The sequence below is a fragment of the Heptranchias perlo genome, chromosome 42, assembly GCF_035084215.1.
Source record: "Heptranchias perlo isolate sHepPer1 chromosome 42, sHepPer1.hap1, whole genome shotgun sequence".
NCBI lineage: Eukaryota > Metazoa > Chordata > Chondrichthyes > Hexanchiformes > Hexanchidae > Heptranchias > Heptranchias perlo.
The window spans coordinates 14,446,206-14,472,005 of NC_090366.1; the positions used below are offsets into that span (position 1 = coordinate 14,446,206).

The 25,800-nt window shown below is 56.0% G+C and overlaps 1 protein-coding gene across 1 annotated transcript in view; it reads right to left on the bottom strand.

The window, feature by feature from the left end:
* The window catches only part of LOC137306155 (histone-lysine N-methyltransferase 2B-like), an 84,823-nt gene that overhangs the window by 22,109 nt on the left and 36,914 nt on the right, over positions 1-25,800 (bottom strand). Inside the window, exons 12-22 of the mRNA XM_067975214.1 lie at positions 24,728-24,874; positions 18,037-18,132; positions 16,483-16,603; positions 14,831-14,944; positions 12,135-12,319; positions 10,011-10,112; positions 6,934-7,044; positions 5,503-5,576; positions 4,404-4,564; positions 3,587-3,693; positions 1,751-1,888 (exon numbers count right to left, since the gene is read on the bottom strand). Coding sequence (XP_067831315.1) covers positions 1,751-1,888; positions 3,587-3,693; positions 4,404-4,564; positions 5,503-5,576; positions 6,934-7,044; positions 10,011-10,112; positions 12,135-12,319; positions 14,831-14,944; positions 16,483-16,603; positions 18,037-18,132; positions 24,728-24,874 — 1,356 coding nt within the window. The remainder of the gene's footprint in view (positions 1-1,750; positions 1,889-3,586; positions 3,694-4,403; positions 4,565-5,502; positions 5,577-6,933; positions 7,045-10,010; positions 10,113-12,134; positions 12,320-14,830; positions 14,945-16,482; positions 16,604-18,036; positions 18,133-24,727; positions 24,875-25,800) is intronic.

Sequence of the window (25,800 nt, forward strand, 5' to 3'; positions counted from 1 at the left end):
GAGGGGGCGCGGCACTGTCGGAGGGGCGGTACTGAGGGAGCGCCGCACTGTCGGAGGGGCGGTGCTGAGGGAGCGCCGCACTGTCGGAGGGGCGGTACCGAGGGAGGGCTGCACTGTCGGAGGGGCGGTACCGAGGGAGGGCTGCACTGTCGGAGGGGCGGTACTGAGGGAGCGCCGCACTGTCGGAGGGGCGGTACTGAGGGAGCGCCGCACTGTCGGAGGGGCGGTACTGAGGGAGCGCCGCACTGTCGGAGGGGCGGTACTGAGGGAGCGCCGCACTGTCGGAGATGCCGTCTTTTGGATGAGACGTTAAACCGAGACCCCGTCTGCCCTCTCAGGTGGGTCGGTAAAAGATTCCACGGCCACTATTTGGAAGAAGAGCAGGGGGAGTTCTCCCCGGTGTCCTGGGGCCAATATTTATCCCTCAACCAACATCAATAAAAAATAGATTATCCGGTCATTACCACATTGCTATTTGTGGGAGCTTGCTGTGTGCAAATTGGTTACCGTGTTTCCCTACAACAGTGACCACACTTCAAAAAAAAATGTACTTCACTGGCTGTGACGCGCTTTGGGACCTCCTGAGGTTGCGAAAGGCACGATATAAATGCAAGTTCTTTCTTTTCGATAGGGAGAGATGAAGAGGGGTAGAAGGAGGCTCACATGGAGCATAAAACACCGGCCTGTTTCTGTGCTGCAAATTCTGAGTAAACTCTGTCAAAGAGCCGGCACAGGCACGATGGGCCAAATGGCCTCCTCCTGTGTGGTACCCGCTATGAACTGAGGCCCAGTCCTACTGTTCTGATGACATTAATGATCGCACGGCAGTACTGGAAGAGCAGGGAGTTCTCCCCCGGTGTCCCGGGCCATCATTCTACTCCCAACTAACACCAGCAAAAAGACTATTCACCAGATTTCTGTATGGGGGGTGTGTGATGGAGCATTGTTCACCCGCATAACAGTGACTGCACTGCCGAAGTCCTTCAATATCTCAAGAGCCTTGAGTGACCTCTCAGCGACATGTTAAGGCACAGCAAGTGCTCCACGCGCCACCTGATGCCCAGTGAAACCCCGCGCGGGCAGTGGCGTCTTCGAAAAGACGACATGCAGCCAACAAACCCGCTCCGCATACAATACACTGGCCCACCCCAGGCACCTCCGGCTTTTCCAACACCCTCCTTTTAGCTGGCTAACCGGGCATTTACTGCTGCACTTCTCAAAATTACTCATTCTCGGGGATGCTGGCGAGGCCGGCATTTATTGCCCATCCCCTAGATGCCCCTAGAGAAGGTGGTGGTGAGCCGCCTTCTTGAACCGCTGCAGTCCGTGTGGTGAAGGTTCTCCCACAGTGCTGTTAGGAAGGGAGTTCCAGGATTTTGACCCAGCGACGATGAAGGAACGGTCGATATATTTCCAAGTCGGGATGGTGTGTGACTTGGAGGGGAACGTGCAGGTGGTGTTGTTCCCATGTGCCTGCTGCCCTTGTCCTTCTAGGCGGTGGAGGTCGCGGGTTTGGGAGGTGCTGTCGAAGAAGCCTTGGCGAGTTGCCGCAACTCCCAAATCCGGATGGGGCGGGGGGCCAACCCGACTGAAAAATGGGGAGAAAGGGATAGAGAAAGGTGGATAAACAGGCACACTTGACACGGTGAAGCGAACGACACCAGGCACTCGTTGCCATTCTCATCCATGTAGTGCCCCCCCCCGCCTACTCTCTCTTCCCCCCCCTCCCCCCAACAGGAGTCACGCTCACCATCAGCTTCCCTCTGCCCACCGCCATGTGAACGTTCTTCAGTGACCCGTCCCCTTCCTCGAAGACCTCCGCTGACCACAAGGCGCAGTTGACGTGCGTCCACTCGTTCTGGCCGATGTACAGGAGGCGTCCAGCGTCCTGAGGGAAGGGAAGCGAAGCAGCGAGGCGGTCAGCGGTCAGCGGCCAGAGGTCAGGCAGTAAAACCACAAAACTGGATCCCCACCACCCCCCCCGTCAAGTGTGGAAGATTAAGGGGTGATCTGATCGAGATGATTAAAGGAGTTGGAGCCAAGTGCAGCCCCTACACCTCCCCTGTCCTGACTGAGAAGTCGATAGAGAGAAACTATTTCCTCTGGGTGGGGGGAGTCCAGAACAAGGGGGCAGAACCTCAAAATTAGAGCCAGGCCGTTCAGGGGTGATGTCGGGAAGCACTTCTTCACACAAAGGGGAGTGGGAATCTGGAACTCTCTCCCCCCAAAAAGCTGGGGATGCTTTTATCATTTTAAACCCCTCAATCTTCTACACTCGAGGGAATACAAGCCTAGTCTATGAAACCTGTCCTCGTAATTTAACCCTTTTAGCCCCGGGTATCATTCTGGTGAATCTCCCTCCAAGGCCAATATATCCTTCCTGAGGTGCGGTGCCCAGAACTGAACGCAGTCTCTCCAGATGCAGTCCAACCAGATCTTATACACCCGTAACATAACTTCCAACCCCCCCACCTTGGGATAAAGGCCAACGTTTCATTAGCCTTTTTTTATTGCTTTTTGTACCCTTCCACTCGACTGGATACCCCCACCAGAGGAAATAGTTTCTCCGTATCTCCCCTATCGAATCTCTCTCTCATTTTAAACACCTCGAACAGATCAACCCCTTAATCTTCACCGTATTGTCTTTGTCCTCACACCCCTCCAAGCGCCCCCGCCCGCCCGCCCTCCCACTGCCCCCCCACAACTCCCACTGCCCGCCCCACATTCCCTGCTGTTGGGGAGAAGCCCGTTGTTAATGCAGAGAAGTGTGAAGTGATACATTTTGGGAGGAAGAATTAGGAGAGGCAATATAATCTAAATGGTACAATTTTAAAGGGAGTACAGGAACAGAGAGATCTGGGGGTCACAAATCTTTGAAGGTGGCAGAACAAGTTGAGAAGGCTGTTAAAAAAAAGCATACGGGATCCTGGGCTTTATAAACAGAAGCATAGTGTGCAAAAGCAAGGAAGTTACGCTAAACCCTTTTTAAATCACCGGTTGGGCCCCAGCTGGAGCATTGTGTCCAACTCTGGGCACCGCACTTTAGGAAGGATATCAAGGTCTTGGAGAGGGTGCAGAGGAGATTTACCAGAATGGGATCAGGGATGAGGGACTTCAGTTATGTGGAGAGACTGGAGAAGCTGGGATTGTTCTCCTCAGAGCAGAGAAGGTTAAGGGGAGATTTAATAGAGGGGTTCAAAATCATGAGGGGTTTCGATAGAGTAAATAAGGAGAAACTGTTTCCAGTGGCAGGAGGGTCGGTAACCAGAGGACACAGATTTAAGGTAATCGGTAAAAGAGCCAGAGGGGGAGATGAGGAGAATGTTTTTTACGCAGTGAGTTGTTCTGATCTGGAATGCGCTGCCTGAAAGGGCGGTGGAAGCAGATTCAATAATAACTTTCAAAAGGGGAATTGGATAAATACTTGAAAAGGAGAAATTTCCAGGGCTCTGGGGAAAGAGCAGGGGGGGAGTGGGACTAATTGGATAGATCTTTCAAAGAGCCGGCACAGGCATGATGGGCCGAATGGCCTCCTTCTGTGCTGTATGATTCTATGATTCCCGTGCCACGTGTTAGATGGACATACGTTGAGTTTGTCGTCGCTGTATTTCAGACACAGGGCGCACTGTCGTCCGTCCTCAGGGTCAGTCACTGCCCCCGGCTCAAAACTCCTGGTTTTCTCTCTGCCCACAGCTGCAATCAACACAAATTCAACAGTTAGCCCTCCAGATCGAGACTCAGCGCGCCGTCTCCCGTGGAACCCCCTCGCCTCCCTTCCCCCCCCCCCACTGCACCCTCCCCAACCCACCTCAGATCTCCACACTCACACAGATACAAAGAAAACCAGCGACAATGCCACCCGGTCAGACTGTTAACCAGCCTGTGAATCCTTCCACTCCATTCCCCAAGGGAAGAGGGCGAAGATACGAAAAACAAACTTAATACAGCTGACTTATCGCACCAAAGCGTCTCCACAGTGTGCTCCTGAAGTACAGCGACTTATGCAGGCAAATGGAACCCGAGAACACAGCAAGATCCCACAAAGCAGCAACCAGTTCACCTGTTTGTGGGAGGAATGTTGGCCAGGACACCCGGGAGAACTCCCGGGCTCTTCTTCCAATGGTGCCGTGGGATTCTTCAGTGACAGTGATTTAGTTTAATGTCTCCATCACCGGGGGACTGTCGCCAGTGATGCTTCACGGTGAGAGTGACAGCGTCCCGTACACAACTCTGCAGCAGCCGCGCGCTCTTAAACCTTGCGCCCAGTGGCTCCTGCGTTGCTTACTCTGCCCTAAACGGAGCAAGCTTGGCACCGTGGAACGCTGGCACACCGGAAGTGGCTCCCGATTACAATTGGCCCAGAGGCAATGGTCGCGCAGTCACCCACGTCCTCGCCTGCTCACCCGCAGACTGCTCCGTTCTGCTCTGCGATCCTCGATTTCCCGGTTCCATCTGGCTGTTCTTCTGCTGGGCGATCTGGGGCTGCCTCCCGTCACTCTGCTCTCGCCACTGGGCGTAGATGTGGTCAAGCGATGGAGGTACGACAGCATTTGGGTGCACGCCGCTGGGGAAGGAAGAGAGAGAACACGTCAGCTCACCCGAAGGGACAAGGCAAGCACACTGAAATATACATAGTCCCACCTATCACCAGCCCCCCCCCGTGCGTACTCTCTCTCTCTCTCTCTCCCCAACCCCCCCGCACACTCTCTCTCTCTTCCCCCACCCCCCTCTCTCTCCCACAGCCTATCTGTTTTAACGATGTTGATTCAGCAATAAATATTGGCTACAGGAGTCCGGGGGGATCTCCCCCTGCCGTCTGTGGGATCCTTTCCATCAACCTTGGAGGGCAGACGGGGCCTCGGTTTAATGTCTCATCCGAAAGACAGCATTGCCAACATGGCAGCACTCCCTCAGTACCGACCCTCCGACAGTGCGGCGCTCCCTCAGTACCGACCCTCCGACAGTGCAGCGCTCCCTCAGTACCGACCCTCCGACAGTGCGGCGCTCCCTCAGTACCGACCCTCCGACAGTGCGGCGCTCCCTCAGTACGGACCCTCCGACAGTGCGGCGCTCCCTCAGTACTGACCCTCCGACAGTGCGGCGCTCCCTCAGTACCGACCCTCCGACAGTGCGGCGCTCCCTCAGTACTGACCCTCCGACAGTGCGGCGCTCCCTCAGTACCGACCCTCCGACAGTGCGGCGCTCCCTCAGTACTGACCCTCCGACAGTGCGGCGCTCCCTCAGTACTGACCCTCCAACAGTGCGGCGCTCCCTCAGTACTGGCACTGGGAGAGTGTCGGCCTGGATTATGGGGCTCAAGTCTCTGGAGTGGGGGCTCGAACCCACGACCTTGAGACTCCGAGGTGAGAGGGAAAGCTACCTATTGAGCCACGACTGACTGAGGAGACAAAGACCCAGTGACAGGACATTCGGCGAGATTCCAGCATCGGCCGGGATTCCTGGCGGGTTGACGCAGGCAGGTTAAATCTGGTTTCTACTCACTTGGGTAAACCTCCACATTCCGCCCAGTACTTGGAGTCCTGCACTTTGAACCATGGGAAGATTCGCTCCATTTGCTGTGTCGGGAGGGATGAGAGACAAAGAAAGATCATTTCACTTTTAATATTCACCACACAAGAGAGTAGGAGCTGGCGGCCACACTCTCTGGTAATCCGAGCACAAGGGAACTGCTCAGGAAGGTAGCCCCGAACTAAACACTAGTACACTTGGAGCACCATGCACGGTTCTGGTCTCCGTATATAAGAACATAAGAAATAGGAGCAGGAGTAGGCCAATCAGCCCCTCGAACCTGCTCCGCCATTCAATAAGATCATGGCTGATCTGATCCTAACCTCAAATCTAAATTCATGTCCAATTTCCTGCCCGCTCCCCGTAACCCCTAATTCCCTTTACTTCTAGGAAACTGTCTATTTCTGTTTTAAATTTATTTCATGATGTAGCTTCCACAGCTTCCTGGGGCAGCAAATTCCACAGACCTACCACCCTCTGAGTGAAGAAGTTTCTCCACAGCTCAGTTTTGAAAGATGTGGAGATGCCGGTGATGGACTGGGGTTAACAATTGTAAACAATTTTACAACACCAAGTTATAGTCCAACGATTTTATTTTTAATCCCACAAGCTTTCGGGGGCTTTCCCCTTCCTCAGGCGGTGTGGGAAAAAAAACACACCGCCTGAGGAAGGGGAAAGCCCCCGAAAGCTTGTGGGATTAAAAATAAAATCGTTGGACTATAACTTGGTGTTGTAAAATTGTTTACAGTTTTGAAAGAGCAGCCCCTTATTCTAAGATTATGCCCCCTAGTTCTAGTTTCACCCATCCTTGGGAACATCCTTACCGCATCCACCCGATCAAGCCCCTTCACAATCTTATATGTTTCAATAAGATCGCCTCTCATTCTTCTGAACTCCAATGAGTAGAGTCCCAATCTACTCAACCTCTCCTCATATGTCTGCCCCCTCATCCCCGGGATTAACCGAGTGAACCTTCTTTGTACTGCCTCGAGAGCAAGTGTGTCTTTTCTTAAGTATGGAGACCAAAACTGTATGCAGTATTCCAGGTGCGGTCTCACCAATACCTTATATAACTGCAGCAATACCTCCCTGTTTTTATATTCTATCCCCCGAGCAATAAAAGCCAACATTCCGTTGGCCTTCTTGATCACCTGATATACCTGGGTTAGACCACATTTGGAGCATGGGAAACAGCGGGGGAAGGAGAGAGAGGGGGGATCGGGGAAAGGAGAGCGGGGGGGGGGGGCGCGGGGGGGAGGAGAGCGAGGGGGGGAACGGGGGGGGGGGGGGAAGGAGAGTGAGGGGAGGATGGGGGGAACGGGGGGACAAAGAGAGAGGGGGGGGAATGGGGGGAAGGAGTGTAAAAGTGAAGGTGGAAGAGTATAAGTGACCATGGAGAGGTACCTTTATAAAATAGGCCTTTGCAGACACATTGGCTCTCTTTGTATCCGGGAACTCGAACTCCTCGTTGATGCTGCTTTGAATTATTCGCACTACGTCATCTGAGAAACCCAGCTACAGACAAACAACATCAGGAGTTAGAACGTTCAGGGTATCGGCAGGGAATGTGACATTCGGGATCAGTTCCCCGAGAAACCCAGCGCAGAGTTCCAGCCCCAGCTCACTAACTACTGATACCAGTCAGGGTTCCTACTCCAGATCTGAGATGATAGCTAACTGTTATTGAGGTACATTAGAGGCGCATTCACTCTGTATCTAACCCTGTACCTGCCCTGGGAGTGTTTGATGGGACAGTGCAGAGGGAGCTTTACTCTGTATCTAACCCTGTACCTGCCCTGGGAGTGTTTGATGGGACAGTGTAGAGGGAGCTTTACTCTGTATCTAACCCTGTACCTGCCCTGGGAGTGTTTGATGGGACAGTGTAGAGGGAGCTTTACTCTGTATCTAACCCTGTACCTGCCCTGGGAGTGTTTGATGGGACAGTGCAGAGGGAGCTTTACTCTGTATCTAACCCTGTACCTGCCCTGGGAGTGTTTGATGGGACAGTGTAGAGGGAGCTTTACTCTGTATCTAACCCTGTACCTGCCCTGGGAGTGTTTGATGGGACAGTGCAGAGGGAGCTTTACTCTGTATCTAACCCTGTACCTGACCCTGGGAGTGTTTGATGGGACAGTGCAGAGGGAGCTTTACTCTGTATCTAACCCTGTACCTGCCCTGGGAGTGTTTGATGGGACAGTGTAGAGGGAGCTTTACTCTGTATCTAACCCTGTACCTGACGCTGGGAGTGTTTGATGGGACAGTGTAGAGGGAGCTTTACTCTGTATCTAACCCTGTACCTGCCCTGGGAGTGTTTGATGGGACAGTGTAGAGGGAGCTTTACTCTGTATCTAACCCTGTACCTGACGCTGGGAGTGTTTGATGGGACAGTGTAGAGGGAGCTTTACTCTGTATCTAACCCTGTACCTGCCCTGGGAGTGTTTGATGGGACAGTGTAGAGGGAGCTTTACTCTGTATCTAACCCTGTACCTGACGCTGGGAGTGTTTGATGGGACAGTGTAGAGGGAGCTTTACTCTGCATCTAACCCTGTACCTGACCCTGGGAGTGTTTGATGGGACAGTGTAGAGGGAGCTTTACTCTGTATCTAACCCTGTACCTGCCCTGGGAGTGTTTGATGGGACCAGTCCCCAGCACACATCAGGGCAGAAGAGGACTTGGCCTGAATGCTCGGGTGACACTCACTATCTGTTCTCACACCAGAAGAGTGGACACTAAGATTGTTTCCAAAATTCCAGAACTTTTTTAAAAAATCACTGGTTAGGCTCCAGCTGGAGTATTGTGTCCAATTCTAGGCACTGGACTTTAGGAAGGATGTCAAGGCCTCGGAGAGGGTGCAGAGGAGCTTTAGGAGAATGGTGCCAGGGATGAGGGACTTCAGGTTGATCTGTGCAACCAACCGTGAAGGACAGAAAATGCACTCGATGCCAGGTATCTCTCAGGAACGAAAGGGGTTCAGTTGGAGGGCAAGCGAATGGACTAATTTGCTTTCTACTGCCTGAAAATGTTACTATGTGAAGCAGGCCACCTTGAGGAGAGGGGGAGATTAAATTGAAAAGAGGAATTACTTGTGTTTAACTACTGAACGTTCCAGAGGTTGGCCGGGTGGGGGGAGGTTGGGGAGCAGTGTGGGAAAGGGAGGAGAGGAGAGGGAGAGAGAATTGGTGAGACACTCTCTCTCCACCTGCAAATTTCTCCACAGTAATGGGACGTGTGTCTGTGATTCCCCCACACGGTGATGGGACGGGGGGGTCTGTGTCTGTGATTCCCCCACACGGTGATGGGACGGGGGGGTCTGTGTCTGTGATTCCCCCACACGGTGATGGGACGGGGGTCTGTGTCTGTGATTCCCCCACACGGTGACGGGACGGGGGGGTCTGTGTCTGTGATTCCCCCACACGGTGATGGGACGGGGGGTCTGTGTCTGTGATTCCCCCACACGGGGTGGGGACGCGGGTCTGTGTCTGTGATTCCCCCACACAGTGATGGGACGGGGGGTCTGTGTCTGTGATTCCCCCACACGGTGATGGGACGGGGGGTCTGTGTCTGTGATTCCCCCACACGGTGATGGGACGGGGGGGGTCTGTGTCTGTGATTCCCCCACACGGTGATGGGACGGGGGGGTCTGTGTCTGTGATTCCCCCACACGGTGATGGGACGGGGGGGGTCTGTGTCTGTGATTCCCCCACACGGGGTGGGGACGGGGGGGTCTGTGTCTGTGATTCCCCCACACAGTGGTGGGGACGCGGGTCTGTGTCTGTGATTCCCCCACACGGTGATGGGACGGGGGGTCTGTGTCTGTGATTCCCCCACACGGTGATGGGACGGGGGTCTGTGTCTGTGATTCTCCCACGGTGATGGGACGGGGGTCTGTGTCTGTGATTCCCCCACACGGTGATGGGACGGGGGTCTGTGTCTGTGATTCCCTCACACGGTGATGGGACGGGGGTCTGTGTCTGTGATTCCCTCACACGGTGATGGGACGGGGGTCTGTGTCTGTGATTCCCCCACACGGTGATGGGGCGGGGGTCTGTGTCTGTGATTCCCCCACACGGTGATGGGACGGGGGTCTGTGTCTGTGATTCCCCCACACGGTGATGGGACGGGGGTCTGTGTCTGTGATTCTCAGACAGTGAGGGGACGGGGGTCTGTGTCTGTGATTCTCAGACGGTGATGGGACGGGGGTCTGTGTCTGTGATTCCCCCACACGGTGATGGGACGGGGGTCTGTGTCTGTGATTCTCCCACGGTGAGGGGACGCGGGTCTGTGTCTGTGATTCCCCCACACGGTGATGGGACGGGGGTCTGCGTCTGTGATTCCCCCACACGGTGATGGGACGGGGGTCTGTGTCTGTGATTCCCCCACACGGTGAGGGGACACGGATCTGCGTCTGTCCCTTACGTAAAATCAGATTCTGCAAACGGTTACAGCCTTTCCCCCCCCCACCTCCCCAACCCAGACTCACCACAGAGTTATAATCACCATCCTCAAACTTGCTGTTCACCGCGTCTATGTCACAGGGGATTCCCATGTCAGCATCATCTGGGTCATCATCGCCAGACAGTGCCTGGGAGTGAAATGGAAAGAAAGAACGAACTTGCAATTATATAACGCCTTTCACAGCCCCAGGTTGTCCAAAATCGCTTTACACCCAGTGAAGTACTTTTTTTGAAGTGTGCTCACTGTTGTAGTGTAGGAAACGCAGCAGCCAATTTGCGCACTGCAAGATCCCACAAACAGCAATGAGATAAATGATTTGATTTGAGGGAATAAATGTCAGCGGGGACATCTGCCCTCTGCTCGCCTTTGAGTAGTGGCATGGGATCTTTTATATTCACCCGAGGGGGTAGACTCAGGTTAACACCTCCAACTGTGCAGCATCCTTTCAGAGGGAAGAGTGCTACCATTGAGTCAAGCTGACCGCAATCAGTAAAGGATTGCTGGAGATGGGAGCTGGGGGGAGGGAGAATGAGTGAGAGACAGAGACAGAGAGACAGAAAGAGGAGAGAGAGAAGAGAGAGGGGGAAGAGAGAGAACGAGGAAGAGAAAGAGAGCGCATTTACGTGCAGGAGTTAGGAAGGGAGATCATAGCTGCGATTCTCTCTCTGAACCTGCATATTTATCCACACGGTGACGGGACGGGGGGTCTGTGTCTGTGATTCCCCCACACGGTGATGGGACGGGGGTCTGTGTCTGTGATTCCCCCACACGGTGATGGGACGGGGGTCCGTGTCTGTGATTCCCCCACACGGTGATGGGACGGGGGTCTGTGTCTGTGATTCCCCCACACGGTGATGGGACGGGGGTCTGTGTCTGTGATTCCCTCACACGGTGATGGGACAGGGGTCTGTGTCTGTGATTCCCTCACACGGTGATGGGACGGGGGTCTGTGTCTGTGATTCCCCCACACGGTGATGGGGCGGGGGGTCTGTGTCTGTGATTCCCCCACACGGTGATGGGACGGCGGGGGTCTGTGTCTGTGATTCCCCCACACGGTGATGGGACGGGGGTCTGTGTCTGTGATTCCCCCACACGGTGATGGGACGGCGGGGGTCTGTGTCTGTGATTCCCCCACACGGTGATGGGACGGGGGGTCTGTGTCTGTGATTCCCCCACACGGTGATGGGACGGGGGTCTGTGTCTGTGATTCCCCCACACGGTGATGGGACGGGGGGTCTGTGTCTGTGATTCTCCCACACGGTGATGGGGCGGGGGGTCTGTGTCTGTGATTCCCCCACACGGTGATGGGACGGGGGGTCTGTGTCTGTGATTCCCCCACACGGTGATGGGACGGGGGTCTGTGTCTGTGATTCCCCCACACGGTGATGGGACGGGGGGTCTGTGTCTGTGATTCCCCCACACGGTGACGGGACGGGGGTCTGTGTCTGTGATTCCCCCACACGGTGATGGGACGGGGGTCTGTGTCTGTGATTCCCCCACACGGTGATGGGACGGGGGTCTGTGTCTGTGATTCCCCCACACGGTGATGGGACGGGGGTCTGTGTCTGTGATTCCCCCACACGGTGATGGGGCGGGGGTCTCTGTCTGTGATTCCCCCACACGGTGATGGGGCGGGGGTCTGTGTCTGTGATTCCCCCACACGGTGATGGGGCGGGGGTCTGTGTCTGTGATTCCCCCACACGGTGATGGGACGGGGGTCTCTGTCTGTGATTCCCCCACACGGTGATGGGACGGGGGTCTGTGTCTGTGATTCCCCCGCACGTAAACCCTAGATTTTGATCGTGTCACTGTGGATATGTTCCAAGTGGAGACAAGCTCCACTCCCACAGAGAGAGAAAAAACACTCGATGCCCAACAGTTGCATCGAATCGTCCTATTTAATGGGGTCCTTTCACTTGTTGCTGGGTCAAAATCCTGGAACTCCCCTCCCTAACAGCACTGTGGGAGAACCCTCACCACACGGACTGCAGCGGTTCAAGGCAGCAGCTCACCACCACCTTCTCAAGGGAGGGGCAATAAATGCCAGCTGTGCCTGCGACGACCACATCCCCGAGAACGAAATGAAAGAAGAGTCCCACAGCTGGGAGGAATGGAGGGTACACACACACCGTGCTCTCTGCAGGCTTACCTCTCGGTGCTTCAAAAGGTGGGCAGTGAGACGAGACGTCACCAACCCCGTCAGCACTTGCTTCAACCCGGAGAGCAGTTCGCTGCTGACAACGGCCTGCCATTCTGCCGGCTTGCCCTCCATGCAGGGCAGGCAGGTGTAGACGACGTTATCAGGTAAGTTGGACAAGATCTCGTACATCTCATCTGAGGGGAAACACGATGCAACAAAACAGACAGGGTGAGGATGGACAGAATCACTGGCAAAATCTCAGCACGTTCGGAAAACTAACAGCCCAACTATTATCATCGAATCATGCAGCACAGGAGGAGGCCATTCGGCCCATCGTGCCTGTGCCAGCTCTTTGAAAGAGCTCTCCAATTAGTCCCACTCCCCCCACTGCTCTTTCCCCCACAGCCCTGCAAATTTATCCTTTTCAAGTATTTATCCGATTCCCCTTTTGAAAGTTATTATTGAAGCTGCTTCCACCGCCCTTTCAGGCAGCGCATTCCAGATCAGAACAACTCGCTGCGTAAAAAAACATTCTCCTCATCTCCCCCTCTGGTTCTTTTACCTTAAATCTGTGTCCTCTGGTTACCGACCCTCCTGCCACTGGAAACAGTTTCTCCTTATTTACTCTATCGAAACCCCTTCATGATTTTGAACCCCTCTATTAAATCTCCCCTTAACCTTCTCTGCTCTCAGGAGAACAATCCCAGCTTCTCCAGTCTCTCCACATAACTGAAGTCCCTCATCCCTGGTACCATTCTGGTAAATCTCCTCTGCACCCTCTCCAAGGCCTTGACATCGATCTGAAAGTGCAGTGCCCAGAATTAGACACAATACTCCACCTGAGGTCTAAGCAGCTTGTTGGTTGAGGGATAAATATTGTCCCCAGGACACAAGGGAGAACTCCCCCTGCTCTTCTTCCAAATAGTTGTCGTGGGATCTTTTAACATGCACCTGAGAGGGCAGATGGGGCCTTGGTTTAACGTCTCATCCGAAAGATGGTACCTCTGACAGTGCAGCACTCCCTCAGTACTGACCCTCCGACAGTGCAGCGCTCCCTCAGCACTGACCCTCCGACAGTGCAGCGCTCCCTCAGCACTGACCCTCCGACAGTGCAGCACTCCCTCAGTACTGACCCTCCGACAGTGCAGCGCTCCCTCAGTACTGACCCCCCGACCGCACAACACTCCCTCAGTACTGACCCTCCGACAGTGCAGTGATCCCTCAGTACTGACCCTCCAACAGTGCAGCGTTCCCTCAGTACCGACCCTCCAACAGTGCAGCGCTCCCTTAGTACTGACCCTCCGACAGTGCAGCGCTCCCTCAGTACCGACCCTCCGACAGTGCAGCGCTCCCTCAGTACTGACCCTGCGACAGTGCAGCGCTCCCTCAGTACTGACCCTCCGACAGTGCAGCGCTCCCTCAGTACTGACCCTCCGACAGTGCAGCGCTCCCTCAGTACCGACCCTCCGACAGTGCAGCGCTCCCTCAGTACTGACCCTGCGACAGTGCAGCGCTCCCTCAGTACTGACCCTCCGACAGTGCAGCGCTCCCTCAGTACTGACCCTGCGACAGTGCAGCGCTCCCTCAGTACTGACCCTGCGACAGTGCAGCGCTCCCTCAGTACTGACTCTCCGACAGTGCAGCGCTCCCTCAGTACTGACCTTCCGACAGTGCAGTGATCCCTCAGTACTGACCCTCCGACAGTGCAGCGTTCCCTCAGTACCGACCCTCCGACAGTGCAGCGCTCCCTTAGTACCGACCCTCCGACAGTGCAGCGCTCCCTCGGTACCGACCCTCCGACAGTGCAGCGCTCCCTCAGTACTGACCCTCCGACAGTGCGGCGCTCCCTCCGTACTGACCCTCCGACAGTGCGGCGCTCCCTCCGTACTGACCCTCCGACAGTGCGGCGCTCCCTCCGTACTGACCCTCCGACAGTGCGGCGCTCCCTCCGTACTGACCCTCCGACGGTGCGGCGCTCCCTCCGTACTGACCCTCCGACGGTGCGGCGCTCCCTCCGTACTGACCCTCCGACAGTGCGGCGCTCCCTCCGTACTGACCCTCCGACGGTGCAGCGCTCCCTCCGTACTGACCCTCCGACGGTGCGGCGCTCCCTCCGTACTGACCCTCCGACGGTGCGGCGCTCCCTCCGTACTGACCCTCCGACAGTGCGGCGCTCCCTCCGTACTGACCCTCCGACAGTGCAGCGCTCCCTCCGTACTGACCCTCCGACAGTGCAGCGCTCCCTCAGTACTGACCCTCCGACAGTGCAGCGCTCCCTCCGTACTGACCCTGGGAGTCGGGACTTGAACCCACAAATTTGTGCAAAAGCAAATGAGCTGTGCGGACGGGAAGAATCCCAGTTTCGGCTCCTGCTCTTTGTTGCAGCTGCTGATCTCGGTTGGAGTGTACACAAGGACAGCAACAAATGACCCCAGCGTCCCTGCGCCAGGGAGCGGGAAGGAGAAAGAAAAACTAGTCAGAGTGCCGACTCGAGATCATCACCCGGCGAATCCTTCTGTGGAGACGTTGGGCAAGTCCTGAACCACAGTTCAGCTGCAATCGTACCACGGTGACTGTCGGAGCTCAAGGTGTGTGTGCCACCTGGCTGAGGTAAGAGAGGGCGTCCAGGAACCCGTGGGACCCGCACCGCAGAGAGGGGGGAAGTGGAGACGGTACGACCGACTGCGTGTTATTTTGCTACTGACCTGAAACTCCTTCACATTTCGCGTGCACCCAGTGGTCACATTTCGAACACTGCATCATCTTACTCTCGTAGTCATTGTCCTCGTAGCACTTGGTACAAATGGGACAGTAATTACCTGCGTATCAACAGACAATGGGACGTTTCAGTGTATGGACGGCGTGGGCACTGTATACCGCCTAATGCAAATAACCAACGTGTACCAAACCCACCAACCCGAGAGGTACGTACCACCCAGTGCACCAGATATAGCCACATACCAGCTGTACCCATTACGGCAATGGGTACCAAAACAGGGCATACACCAGCTGCACCAACGAGGTTGATGGGTACCAAACAACAACTCCCATTTATCCAGCGCCTTCAACATAGTAAAACGTCCCAAGGCGCTTCACAGGAGCGTACATCAGACAAAATTTGACACCGAGCCACATCAGGAGATATTAGGACAGGTGACCAAAAGCTTGGTCAAAGAGGTAGGTTTTAAGGAGCGTCTTAAAGGAGGAGAGAGAGAGAGGGGGAGAGGTTTAGGGAGGGAATTCCAGAGCTTAGGGCCCAGGCAGCTGAAGGCATGGCCGCCAATGGTGGAGCGATGGAAATCGGGGGATGCGCAAGAGGCCAGAATTGGAGGAGCGCAGAGATCGCGGAGGGTCGTAGGGGCTGGAGGAGGTTACAGAGATGGGGAGGGGCGAGGCCATGGAGGGATTTGAACACAAGGGTGAGAATTTTAAAATCAACGCATTGCCGGACCGGGAGCCAATGTAAGTCAGCGAGAACGGGGTGGGAGGACGGGACTTGGTGCGAGTTAGGATGGGGTAGCAGAGTTTTGGATGAGCTGAAGTTTACAGCGATAAGCACCACCCAGAACACCAGATATCATACACATCTATCAGACCCACTAAACAAGTCTGTGGATGTCAGACATGCACACACCAAACTGGGCACGGGGACCCCACACATGACTGGAACACCACCAAACATAAGCACCAACCGGGCTAGCACTACTAGAGACATTCACTGGTCAGGACTCCAGGTATGAGATGCACACATGTACGGTCAGAGCAGGTACAGCATGATTTAGATACAGAGTAAAGCTCCCTCTACACTGTCCCATCAAACACTCTCAGGGCAGGTACAGGGTTAGATACAGAGTAAAGCTCCCTCTACACTGTCCCATCAAACACTCCCAGGGCAGGTACAGCACGAGTTAGATACAGAGTAAAGCTCCCTCTACACTGTCCCATCAAATGCTCCCAGGGCAGGTACAGGGTTAGATACAGAGCAAAGCTCCCTCTACACTGTCCCATCAAATGCTCCCAGGGCAGGTACAGGGTTAGATACAGAGCAAAGCTCCCTCTACACTGTCCCATCAAACACTCCCAGGGCAGGTACAGGGTTAGATACAGAGTAAAGCTCCCTCTACCCAGCCATAACGACTCTTGGAGAGTGCACCCTACAATGATTCCGGTCATCACACTGAAGCGTGGAAGCCCCTTTAGCGCTCGATTCAGGGGCCGTGTCTCCGCATCGATTTGGAAACCGTGTCAACTCCGCCTGAGCCGACCCACTCACTCACTCACTCGTTCCCACAGGGACGGGCACTGATCCCAGGTGTGAAAGATCGGACCTCGGTGCGGGCCTCTCCCCGACTCTTACCTTTCTCGAAGAGTTTGGCGCAGTCGTTGCACAGGGTGAAGTCGTATGACCACTCAGCGTCCCAACTCTTCCCTGGAGTGGTGGCACCACAGCTCTTGCACCGCACACACTTTGGACAGACCTGGAGGGGGAAGAGCGGGAGTGTCAAATAGACGGGCTCACCGGGCACCTCGCCAAGAGCTGGCGGGGGGGGGGGGGGGGCTTCGTTTGAGGGTCGTTTAACACTAGTTTCCTTTTCATTCCGAGGTCAGGAGCTAGGTGTTTAGGTTCTGGAACGTTACTCCGCAGACAGGCGATCCCCAGGGTTACTGAACGCCGGACTCCCAGAATCATTAAAACCCCGGTGCGAACCAGGGCTTCGTTCACCCAACTTTGCTGATGGCCACGATCCAATCCCGTGTCTCTCGAGGGGCCACTCTCAGGATCTCAGCCCCACTCGGTGATGGGACGGGGGGTCTGTGTCTGTGATTCCCCCACACGGTGATGGGACGGGGGTCTGTGTCTGTGATTCCCCCACACGGTGACGGGACGGGGGTCTGTGTCTGTGATTCCCCCACACGGTGATGGGACGGGTGTCTGTGTCTGTGATTCCCCCACACGGTGATGGGACGGGGGTCTCTGTCTGTGATTCCCTCACACGGTGATGGGGCGGGGGTCTGTGTCTGTGATTCCCCCACACGGTGATGGGACGGGGGGTCTGTGTCTGTGATTCCCCCACTCGATGACGGGACGGGGGTCTGTGTCTGTGATTCCCCCACACGGTGATGGGACGGGGGTCTGTGTCTGTGATTACCCCACACGGTGATGGGACGGGGGGTCTGTGTCTGTGATTCCCCCACACGATGATGGGACGGGGGGTCTGTGTCTGTGATACCCCCACACGGTGATGGGACGGGGGTCTGTGTCTGTGATTCCCCCACACGGTGACGGGACGGGGGTCTGTGTCTGTGATTCCCCCACACGGTGATGGGACGGGGGGTCTGTGTCTGTGATTCCCCCACACGGTGATGGGACGGGGGTCTGTGTCTGTGATTCCCCCACACGGTGATGGGACGGGGGGTCTGTGTCTGTGATTCCCTCACACGGTGATGGGACGGGGGGTCTGTGTCTGTGATTCCCCCACACGGTGATGGGACGGGGGTCTGTGTCTGTGATTCCCCCACACGGTGAGGGGACGGGGGTCTGTGTCTGTGATTCCCCCACACGGTGATGGGACGGGGGTCTGTGTCTGTGATTCCCCCACACGGTGAGGGGACGGGGGTCTGTGTCTGTGATTCCCCCACACGGTGATGGGACGGGGGGTCTGTGTCTGTGATTCCCTCACACGGTGATTGGACGGGGGTCTGTGTCTGTGATTCCCCCACACGTTGAGCTCCTGGTTTCAACAGTGCTGCTGTGCCCCTTTGCCAAGAGAAGGATCAGGTTGTCTCCCAGTCGTATGTGTACAGGCAGAGAAGCATCAGATTGTCTCAGCGCTAAGCAACAGGGCCCGTTCCTGGCCCGTCCTCACACACATCTACTGCAATGGGCTCAGTATTGATTCAGGAGCCTTACCCAGGTCTGCCTCTTCTTGCTGGGTTTGGTTGGATAGTTGGGTCCTAAGCAGCTGGCATGGTACGTGGCTCGACATTTATTGCACTCCAGGAGTTGCTGCAGGAAGAAAGCAGAAGGCCAGCATGGGCTGGGATTAGTCAGAGCAGGGAGCCCCCATTATACAGAGTCCCAGCATGGGCTGGGATTAGTCAGAGCAGGGAGCCCCCATTATACAGAGCCCCAGCGTGGGCTGGGGTTAGTCAGAGCAGGGAGCCCCCATTATACAGAGCCCCAGCGTGGGCTGGGGTTAGTCAGAGCAGGGAGCCCCCATTATACAGAGTCCCAGCATGGGCTGGGGTTAGTCAGAGCAGGGAGCCCCCATTATACAGAGTCCCAGCATGGGCTGGGGTTAGTCAGAGCAGGGAGCCCCCATTATACAGAGTCCCAGCGTGGGCTGGGGTTAGTCAGAGCAGGGAGCCCCCATTATACAGAGTCCCAGCGTGGGCTGGGGTTAGTCAGAGCAGGGAGCCCCCATTATACAGAGCCCCAGCATGGGCTGGGGTTAGTCAGAGCAGGGAGCCCCCATTATACAGAGCCCCAGCATGGGCTGGGATTAGTCAGAGCAGGGAGCCCCCATTATACAGAGTCCCAGCATGGGCTGGGATTAGTCAGAGCAGGGAGCCCCCATTATACAGAGTCCCAGCATGGGCTGGGGTTAGTCAGAGCAGGGAACCCCCATTATACAGAGCCCCAGCATGGGCTGGGGTTAGTCAGAGCAGGGAGCCCCCATTATACAGAGCCCCAGCATGGGCTGGGGTTAGTCAGAGCAGGGAGCCCCCATTATACAGAGTCCCAGCATGGGCTGGGATTAGTCAGAGCAGGGAGCCCCCATTATACAGAGCCCCAGCATGGGCTGGGATTAGTCAGAGCAGGGAGCCCCCATTATACAGAGCCCCAGCATGGGCTGGGGTTAGTCAGAGCAGGGAGCCCCCATTATACAGAGTCCCAGCGTGGGCTGGGATTAGTCAGAGCAGGGAGCCCCCATTATACAGAGTCCCAGCATGGGCTGGGGTTAGTCAGAGCAGGGAGCCCCCATTATACAGAGTCCCAGCATGGGCTGGGGTTAGTCAGAGCAGGGAGCCCCCATTATACAGAGTCCCAGCATGGGCTGGGGTTAGTCAGAGCAGGGAGCCCCCATTATACAGAGTCCCAGCGTGGGCTGGGATTAGTCAGAGCAGGGAGCCCCCATTATACAGAGTCCCAGCGTGGGCTGGGGTTAGTCAGAGCAGGGAGCCCCCATTATACAGAGTCCCAGCGTGGGCTGGGATTAGTCAGAGCAGGGAGCCCCCATTATACAGAGCCCCAGCATGGGCTGGGGTTAGTCAGAGCAGGGAGCCCCCATTATACAGAGCCCCAGCATGGGCTGGGGTTAGTCAGAGCAGGGAGCCCCCATTATACAGAGTCCCAGCATGGGCTGGGGTTAGTCAGAGCAGGGAGCCCCCATTATACAGAGTCCCAGCATGGGCTGGGATTAGTCAGAGCAGGGAGCCCCCATTATACAGAGCCCCAGCGTGGGCTGGGGTTAGTCAGAGCAGGGAGCCCCCATTATACAGAGCCCCAGCGTGGGCTGGGGTTAGTCAGAGCAGGGAGCCCCCATTATACAGAGTCCCAGCATGGGCTGGGGTTAGTCAGAGCAGGGAGCCCCCATTATACAGAGTCCCAGCATGGGCTGGGGTTAGTCAGAGCAGGGAGCCCCCATTATACAGAGTCCCAGCGTGGGCTGGGGTTAGTCAGAGCAGGGAGCCCCCATTATACAGAGTCCCAGCGTGGGCTGGGGTTAGTCAGAGCAGGGAGCCCCCATTATACAGAGCCCCAGCATGGGCTGGGGTTAGTCAGAGCAGGGAGCCCCCATTATACAGAGCCCCAGCATGGGCTGGGATTAGTCAGAGCAGGGAGCCCCCATTATACAGAGCCCCAGCATGGGCTGGGGTTAGTCAGAGCAGGGAGCCCCCATTATACAGAGTCCCAGCATGGGCTGGGGTTAGTCAGAGCAGGGAACCCCCATTATACAGAGCCCCAGCATGGGCTGGGGTTAGTCAGAGCAGGGAGCCCCCATTATACAGAGCCCCAGCATGGGCTGGGGTTAGTCAGAGCAGGGAGCCCCCATTATACAGAGTCCCAGCATGGGCTGGGATTAGTCAGAGCAGGGAGCCCCCATTATACAGAGCCCCAGCATGGGCTGGGATTAGTCAGAGCAGGGAGCCCCCATTATACAGAGCCCCAGCATGGGCTGGGGTTAGTCAGAGCAGGGAGCCCCCATTATACAGAGTCCCAGCGTGGGCTGGGATTAGTCAGAGCAGGGAGCCCCCATTATACAGAGTCCCAGCATGGGCTGGGGTTAGTCAGAGCAGGGAGCCCCCATTATACAGAGTCCCAGCATGGGCTGGGGTTAGTCAGAGCAGGGAGCCCCCATTATACAGAGTCCCAGCATGGGCTGGGGTTAGTCAGAGCAGGGAGCCCCCATTATACAGAGTCCCAGCATGGGCTGGGATTAGTCAGAGCAGGGAGCCCCCATTATACAGAGTCCCAGCGTGGGCTGGGGTTAGTCAGAGCAGGGAGCCCCCATTATACAGAGTCCCAGCGTGGGCTGGGATTAGTCAGAGCAGGGAGCCCCCATTATACAGAGCCCCAGCATGGGCTGGGGTTAGTCAGAGCAGGGAGCCCCCATTATACAGAGCCCCAGCATGGGCTGGGGTTAGTCAGAGCAGGGAGCCCCCATTATACAGAGTCCCAGCATGGGCTGGGATTAGTCAGAGCAGGGAGCCCCCATTATACAGAGCCCCAGCATGGGCTGGGATTAGTCAGAGCAGGGAGCCCCCATTATCCAGAGCCCCAGCATGGGCTGGGGTTAGTCAGAGCAGGGAGCCCCCATTATACAGAGTCCCAGCATGGGCTGGGATTAGTCAGAGCAGGGAGCCCCCATTATACAGAGTCCCAGCATGGGCTGGGGTTAGTCAGAGCAGGGAGCCCCCATTATACAGAGTCCCAGCATGGGCTGGGGTTAGTCAGAGCAGGGAGCCCCCATTATACAGAGTCCCAGCATGGGCTGGGGTTAGTCAGAGCAGGGAGCCCCCATTATACAGAGTCCCAGCATGGGCTGGGATTAGTCAGAGCAGGGAGCCCCCATTATACAGAGTCCCAGCGTGGGCTGGGGTTAGTCAGAGCAGGGAGCCCCCATTATACAGAGTCCCAGCGTGGGCTGGGGTTAGTCAGAGCAGGGAGCCCCCATTATACAGAGTCCCAGCATGGGCTGGGGTTAGTCAGAGCAGGGAGCCCCCATTATACAGAGTCCCAGCATGGGCTGGGATTAGTCAGAGCAGGGAGCCCGCATTATACAGAGTCCCAGCGTGGGCTGGGGTTAGTCAGAGCAGGGAGCCCCCATTATACAGAGCCCCAGCATGGGCTGGGGTTAGTCAGAGCAGGGAGCCCCCATTATACAGAGCCCCAGCATGGGCTGGGGTTAGTCAGAGCAGGGAACCCCCATTATACAGAGCCCCAGCATGGGCTGGGATTAGTCAGAGCAGGGAGCCCCCATTATACAGAGTCCCAGCATGGGCTGGGATTAGTCAGAGCAGGGAGCCCCCATTATACAGAGCCCCAGCGTGGGCTGGGGTTAGTCAGAGCAGGGAGCCCCCATTATACAGAGCCCCAGCGTGGGCTGGGGTTAGTCAGAGCAGGGAGCCCCCATTATACAGAGCCCCAGCGTGGGCTGGGGTTAGTCAGAGCAGGGAGCCCCCATTATACAGAGTCCCAGCGTGGGCTGGGATTAGTCAGAGCAGGGAGCCCCCATTATACAGAGTCCCAGCGTGGGCTGGGATTAGTCAGAGCAGGGAGCCCCCATTATACAGAGTCCCAGCGTGGGCTGGGGTTAGTCAGAGCAGGGAGCCCCCATTATACAGAGCCCCAGCGTGGGCTGGGATTAGTCAGAGCAGGGAGCCCCCATTATACAGAGCCCCAGCGATTTGCAGCACTTCACCAAGCCAACAAATTACTCTTGAAGTGTAGTCACTATAGGCAAACACAGCTGCCCATTTGTGCACAGCAAGATCCCACAATCAGCAAACGAGCTTGGTGAACATCTGGGATTATTCTACTCACAGCAGAGAAGGTTAAGAGAGTGTGCTGGGGTGATTTACCAGAATGGTACCAGGGATGAGGGACTTCAGTTACGTGGAGGGACTGGAGAAGCTGGGGTTGTGCTCCTTAGAGCAGAGAAGGTTAAGGGGAGATTTAATCGAGGTGTTCAAAATCATGAGGGGTTTTGATAGAGTAAATAAGGAGAAACTGTTTCCAGTGGCAGGAGGGTCGGTAACCAGAGGACACAGATTTAAGATAATCGGCAAACGAACCAGAGGGGGAGATGAGGAGAATGTTTTTTTACGCAGTGAGTTGTGATGATCTGGAATGCGCTGCCTGAAAGGGCGGTGGAAGCAGATTCAATAATAACTTTCAAAAGGGGAATTGGATAAATACTTGAAGGGGAAAAATTTGCAGGGCTACGGGGAAAGAGCAGGGGGGAGTGGGACTAATTGGATAGCTCTTTCAAAGAGCCGGCACAGGCACGATGGGCCGAATGGCCTCCTTCTGTGCTGTAAGATTCTATGAGTTACTGATGTCTTGGTGGTGTTGGATGAAGGAGGAATATTGGCCCAGGATACCGGGGAGAACAACTCTGCTCTTCAAAAAACAATAGTGGCCCTGGGATCTTCTACTGACACTGCAACGTTCCCTCAGTACTGACCCTCCGACAGTGCGGCGCTCCCTCAGTACTGACCCTCCGACAGTGCAGCGCTCCCTCAGTACTGACCCTCCGACAGTGCGGCGCTCCCTCAGTACTGACCCTCCGACAGTGCGGCGCTCCCTCAGTACTGACCCTCCGACAGTGCAGCGCTCCCTCAGTACCGACCCTCCGACAGTGCAACGTTCCCTCAGTACCGACCCTCCGACAGTGCGGCGCTCCCTCAGTACCGACCCTCCGACAGTGCGGCGCTCCCTCAGTACCGACCCTCCGACAGTGCAGCGCTCCCTCAGTACCGACCCTCCGACAGGGCAGCGCTCCCTCAGTACCGACCCTCCGACAGGGCAGCGCTCCCTCAGTACCGACCCTCCGATGGGGCAGCGCTCCCTCAGTACCGACCCTCCGACGGGGCAGCGCTCCCTCAGTACCGACCCTCCGACGGGGCAGCGCTCCCTCAGTACCGACCCTCCGACGGGGCAGCGCTCCCTCAGTACCGACCCTCCGACGGGGCAGCGCTCCCTCAGTACCGACCCTCCGACAATGCAGCGCCCCCTCAGTACTGACCCTCCGACGGGGCAGCGCTCCCTCAGTACCGACCCTCCGACAATGCAGCGCTCCCTCAGTACCGACCCTCCGACGGGGCAGCGCTCCCTCAGTACCGACCCTCCGACGGGGCAGCGCTCCCTCAGTACTGACCCTCCGACGGGGCAGCGCTCCCTCAGTACTGACCCTCCGACAGTGCAGCGCTCCCTCAGTACTGGCACTGGGGATTGTCGACCTGGATTATGTGGCTTAAGTGTGGGTTTACTCACTGATGGAAACCACTGTGGACACAGAGAGCTGGATTTATACTGAAATGGTACCGAGTCTGTGAAAGGAGATATATCAAGAATCCCTCCTCCCCAATTCTCACCAGTTGGAAAGCACAAGACAGGAAATGGTCAAAATTATTTCTCTTCCAACAATCCCCAACGCCCCCCCCCCCGACCCCATCTCCACTGAAGGATTCGACTCTAACTGGGACACAGGCCCTGTTCACCCTCCTGCATCTCAGCCACGTGTGAACCCAGCGAGCGTCAGCAAGAGATTCGACCGTGGGAGACTGAGTCTGACGCACACTTTGCAGCAGGTGTTGGTGGATGAGATGGTGGCACAGGGCTCGTAACCTGTAAAAGTGCCCTCGCCAACTCTCGCTGTGTGAAAGCCGATGAAGAGAAACCACTCCCCTTCCTGCCCTCCTCCTCCCGTTTGGGACACCCCTGAATCAGATTCCCGTTTGGGACCAGCCCCCTCTGAATCCGATTCCCGTTTGGGACCTCCCCCCCACCGAATCGGATTCCTGTTTGGGACCCCCCCTGAATCTGATTCCCATTTGGGACTACCCCCCCTCTGAATCCCATTCCTGTTTGGAACCACCCCCCTCTGAATCCCATTCCCGTTTGGGATCACTGCCCTCTGAATCCCATTCCCGTTTGGGATCACTGCCCTCTGAATCCCATTCCCGTTTGGGATCACTGCCCTCTGAATCCCATTCCCGTTTGGGATCACCGCCCTCTGAATCCCATTCCCGTTTGGAACCACCCCCCTCTGAATCTGATTCCCGTTTGGGACCACCCCCCTCTGAATCCCATTCCCGTTTGGGACCACCCCCCTCTGAATCCCATTCCCGTTTGGGACCCCCCTGAATCCGATTCCCGTTTGGGACCCCCTCCACCGAATCGGATTCCTGTTTTGGAACCCCCTGAATCCGATTCCCGTTTGGGACATCCCCCCTCCAAATCGGATTCCTGCTTGGGATCCCCAGGAATCCGATCCCCGTTTGGAACCAACCCCTCCGAATCCGATTCCCGTTTTGGAGCCACACCCCTCCGAATCCGATTCCCGTTTCGGACCCCCATCCCGTGCCACGAGTACCTTGGAAGCTTTGCTCTTGCGTCCGCAGACGTGACAGAATTTGCATCGCCGGCAGCACCAGTTCTCCTCCTGATCGCTGGTGGGTCTCTCACTCTCCTCCAGGCAGAAGATGTGAAAAGGTTCGCAGCAAACCTGACAGTACACCATCTGAACACAGAGGGAGAGAACACACACATACACACCACATCAGGACAGGAATCTGCATCAAGCAACACTGGAAAAGAGAACTTGCATTTATACAGCAACTTTCTCGACCATTTTTTTTATTCGTTCATGAGACGTGGGCGTCGCTGGCGAGGCCGGCATTTATTGCCCATCCCTAATTGCCCCTTGAGAAGGTGGTGGTGAGCCGCCTTCTTGAACCGCTGCAGTCCGTGTGGTGACGGTTCTCCCACAGTGCTGTTAGGAAGGGATTTCCAGGATTTTGACCCAGCGACGATGAAGGAACGGCCGATATATTTCCAAGTCGGGATGGTGTGTGACTTGGAGGGGAACGTGCAGGTGGTGTTGTTCCCATGTGCCTGCTGCCCTTGTCCTTCTAGGTGGTAGAGGTCGCGGGTTTGGGAGGTGCTGTCGAAGAAGCCTTGGCGAGTTGCTGCAGTGCATCCTGTGGATGGTACACACTGCAGCCACTGTGTGCCGGTGGTGAAGGGAGTGAATGTTTAGGGTGGTGGATGGGGTGCCAATCAAGCGGGCTGCTTTGTCCTGGATGGTGTCGAGCTTCTTGAGTGTTGTTGGAGCTGCACTCATCCAGGCAAGTGGAGAGTATTCCATCACACTCCAGACTCGTGCCTTGTAGATGGTGGAAAGGCTTTGGGGAGTCAGGAGGTGAGTCACTCGCCCAGAATACCCAGCCTCTGACCTCAGGACGTCCCAAAGCGCTGTACAGCCAATTAAAGTTTTTACATGTTGCTGTTATGAATTCCAACATCCAATACTCAACTTAACATCGGATTAATGGGCTGCTAGCGAACAATTCTGAAATAGTTTCTTCCTGAGGATGCAGTTTCGCTAACGTTAACAAGAAACTAGCAGCCAACTAGAAAGAAATCTGTGACAATCGTATGATGGAT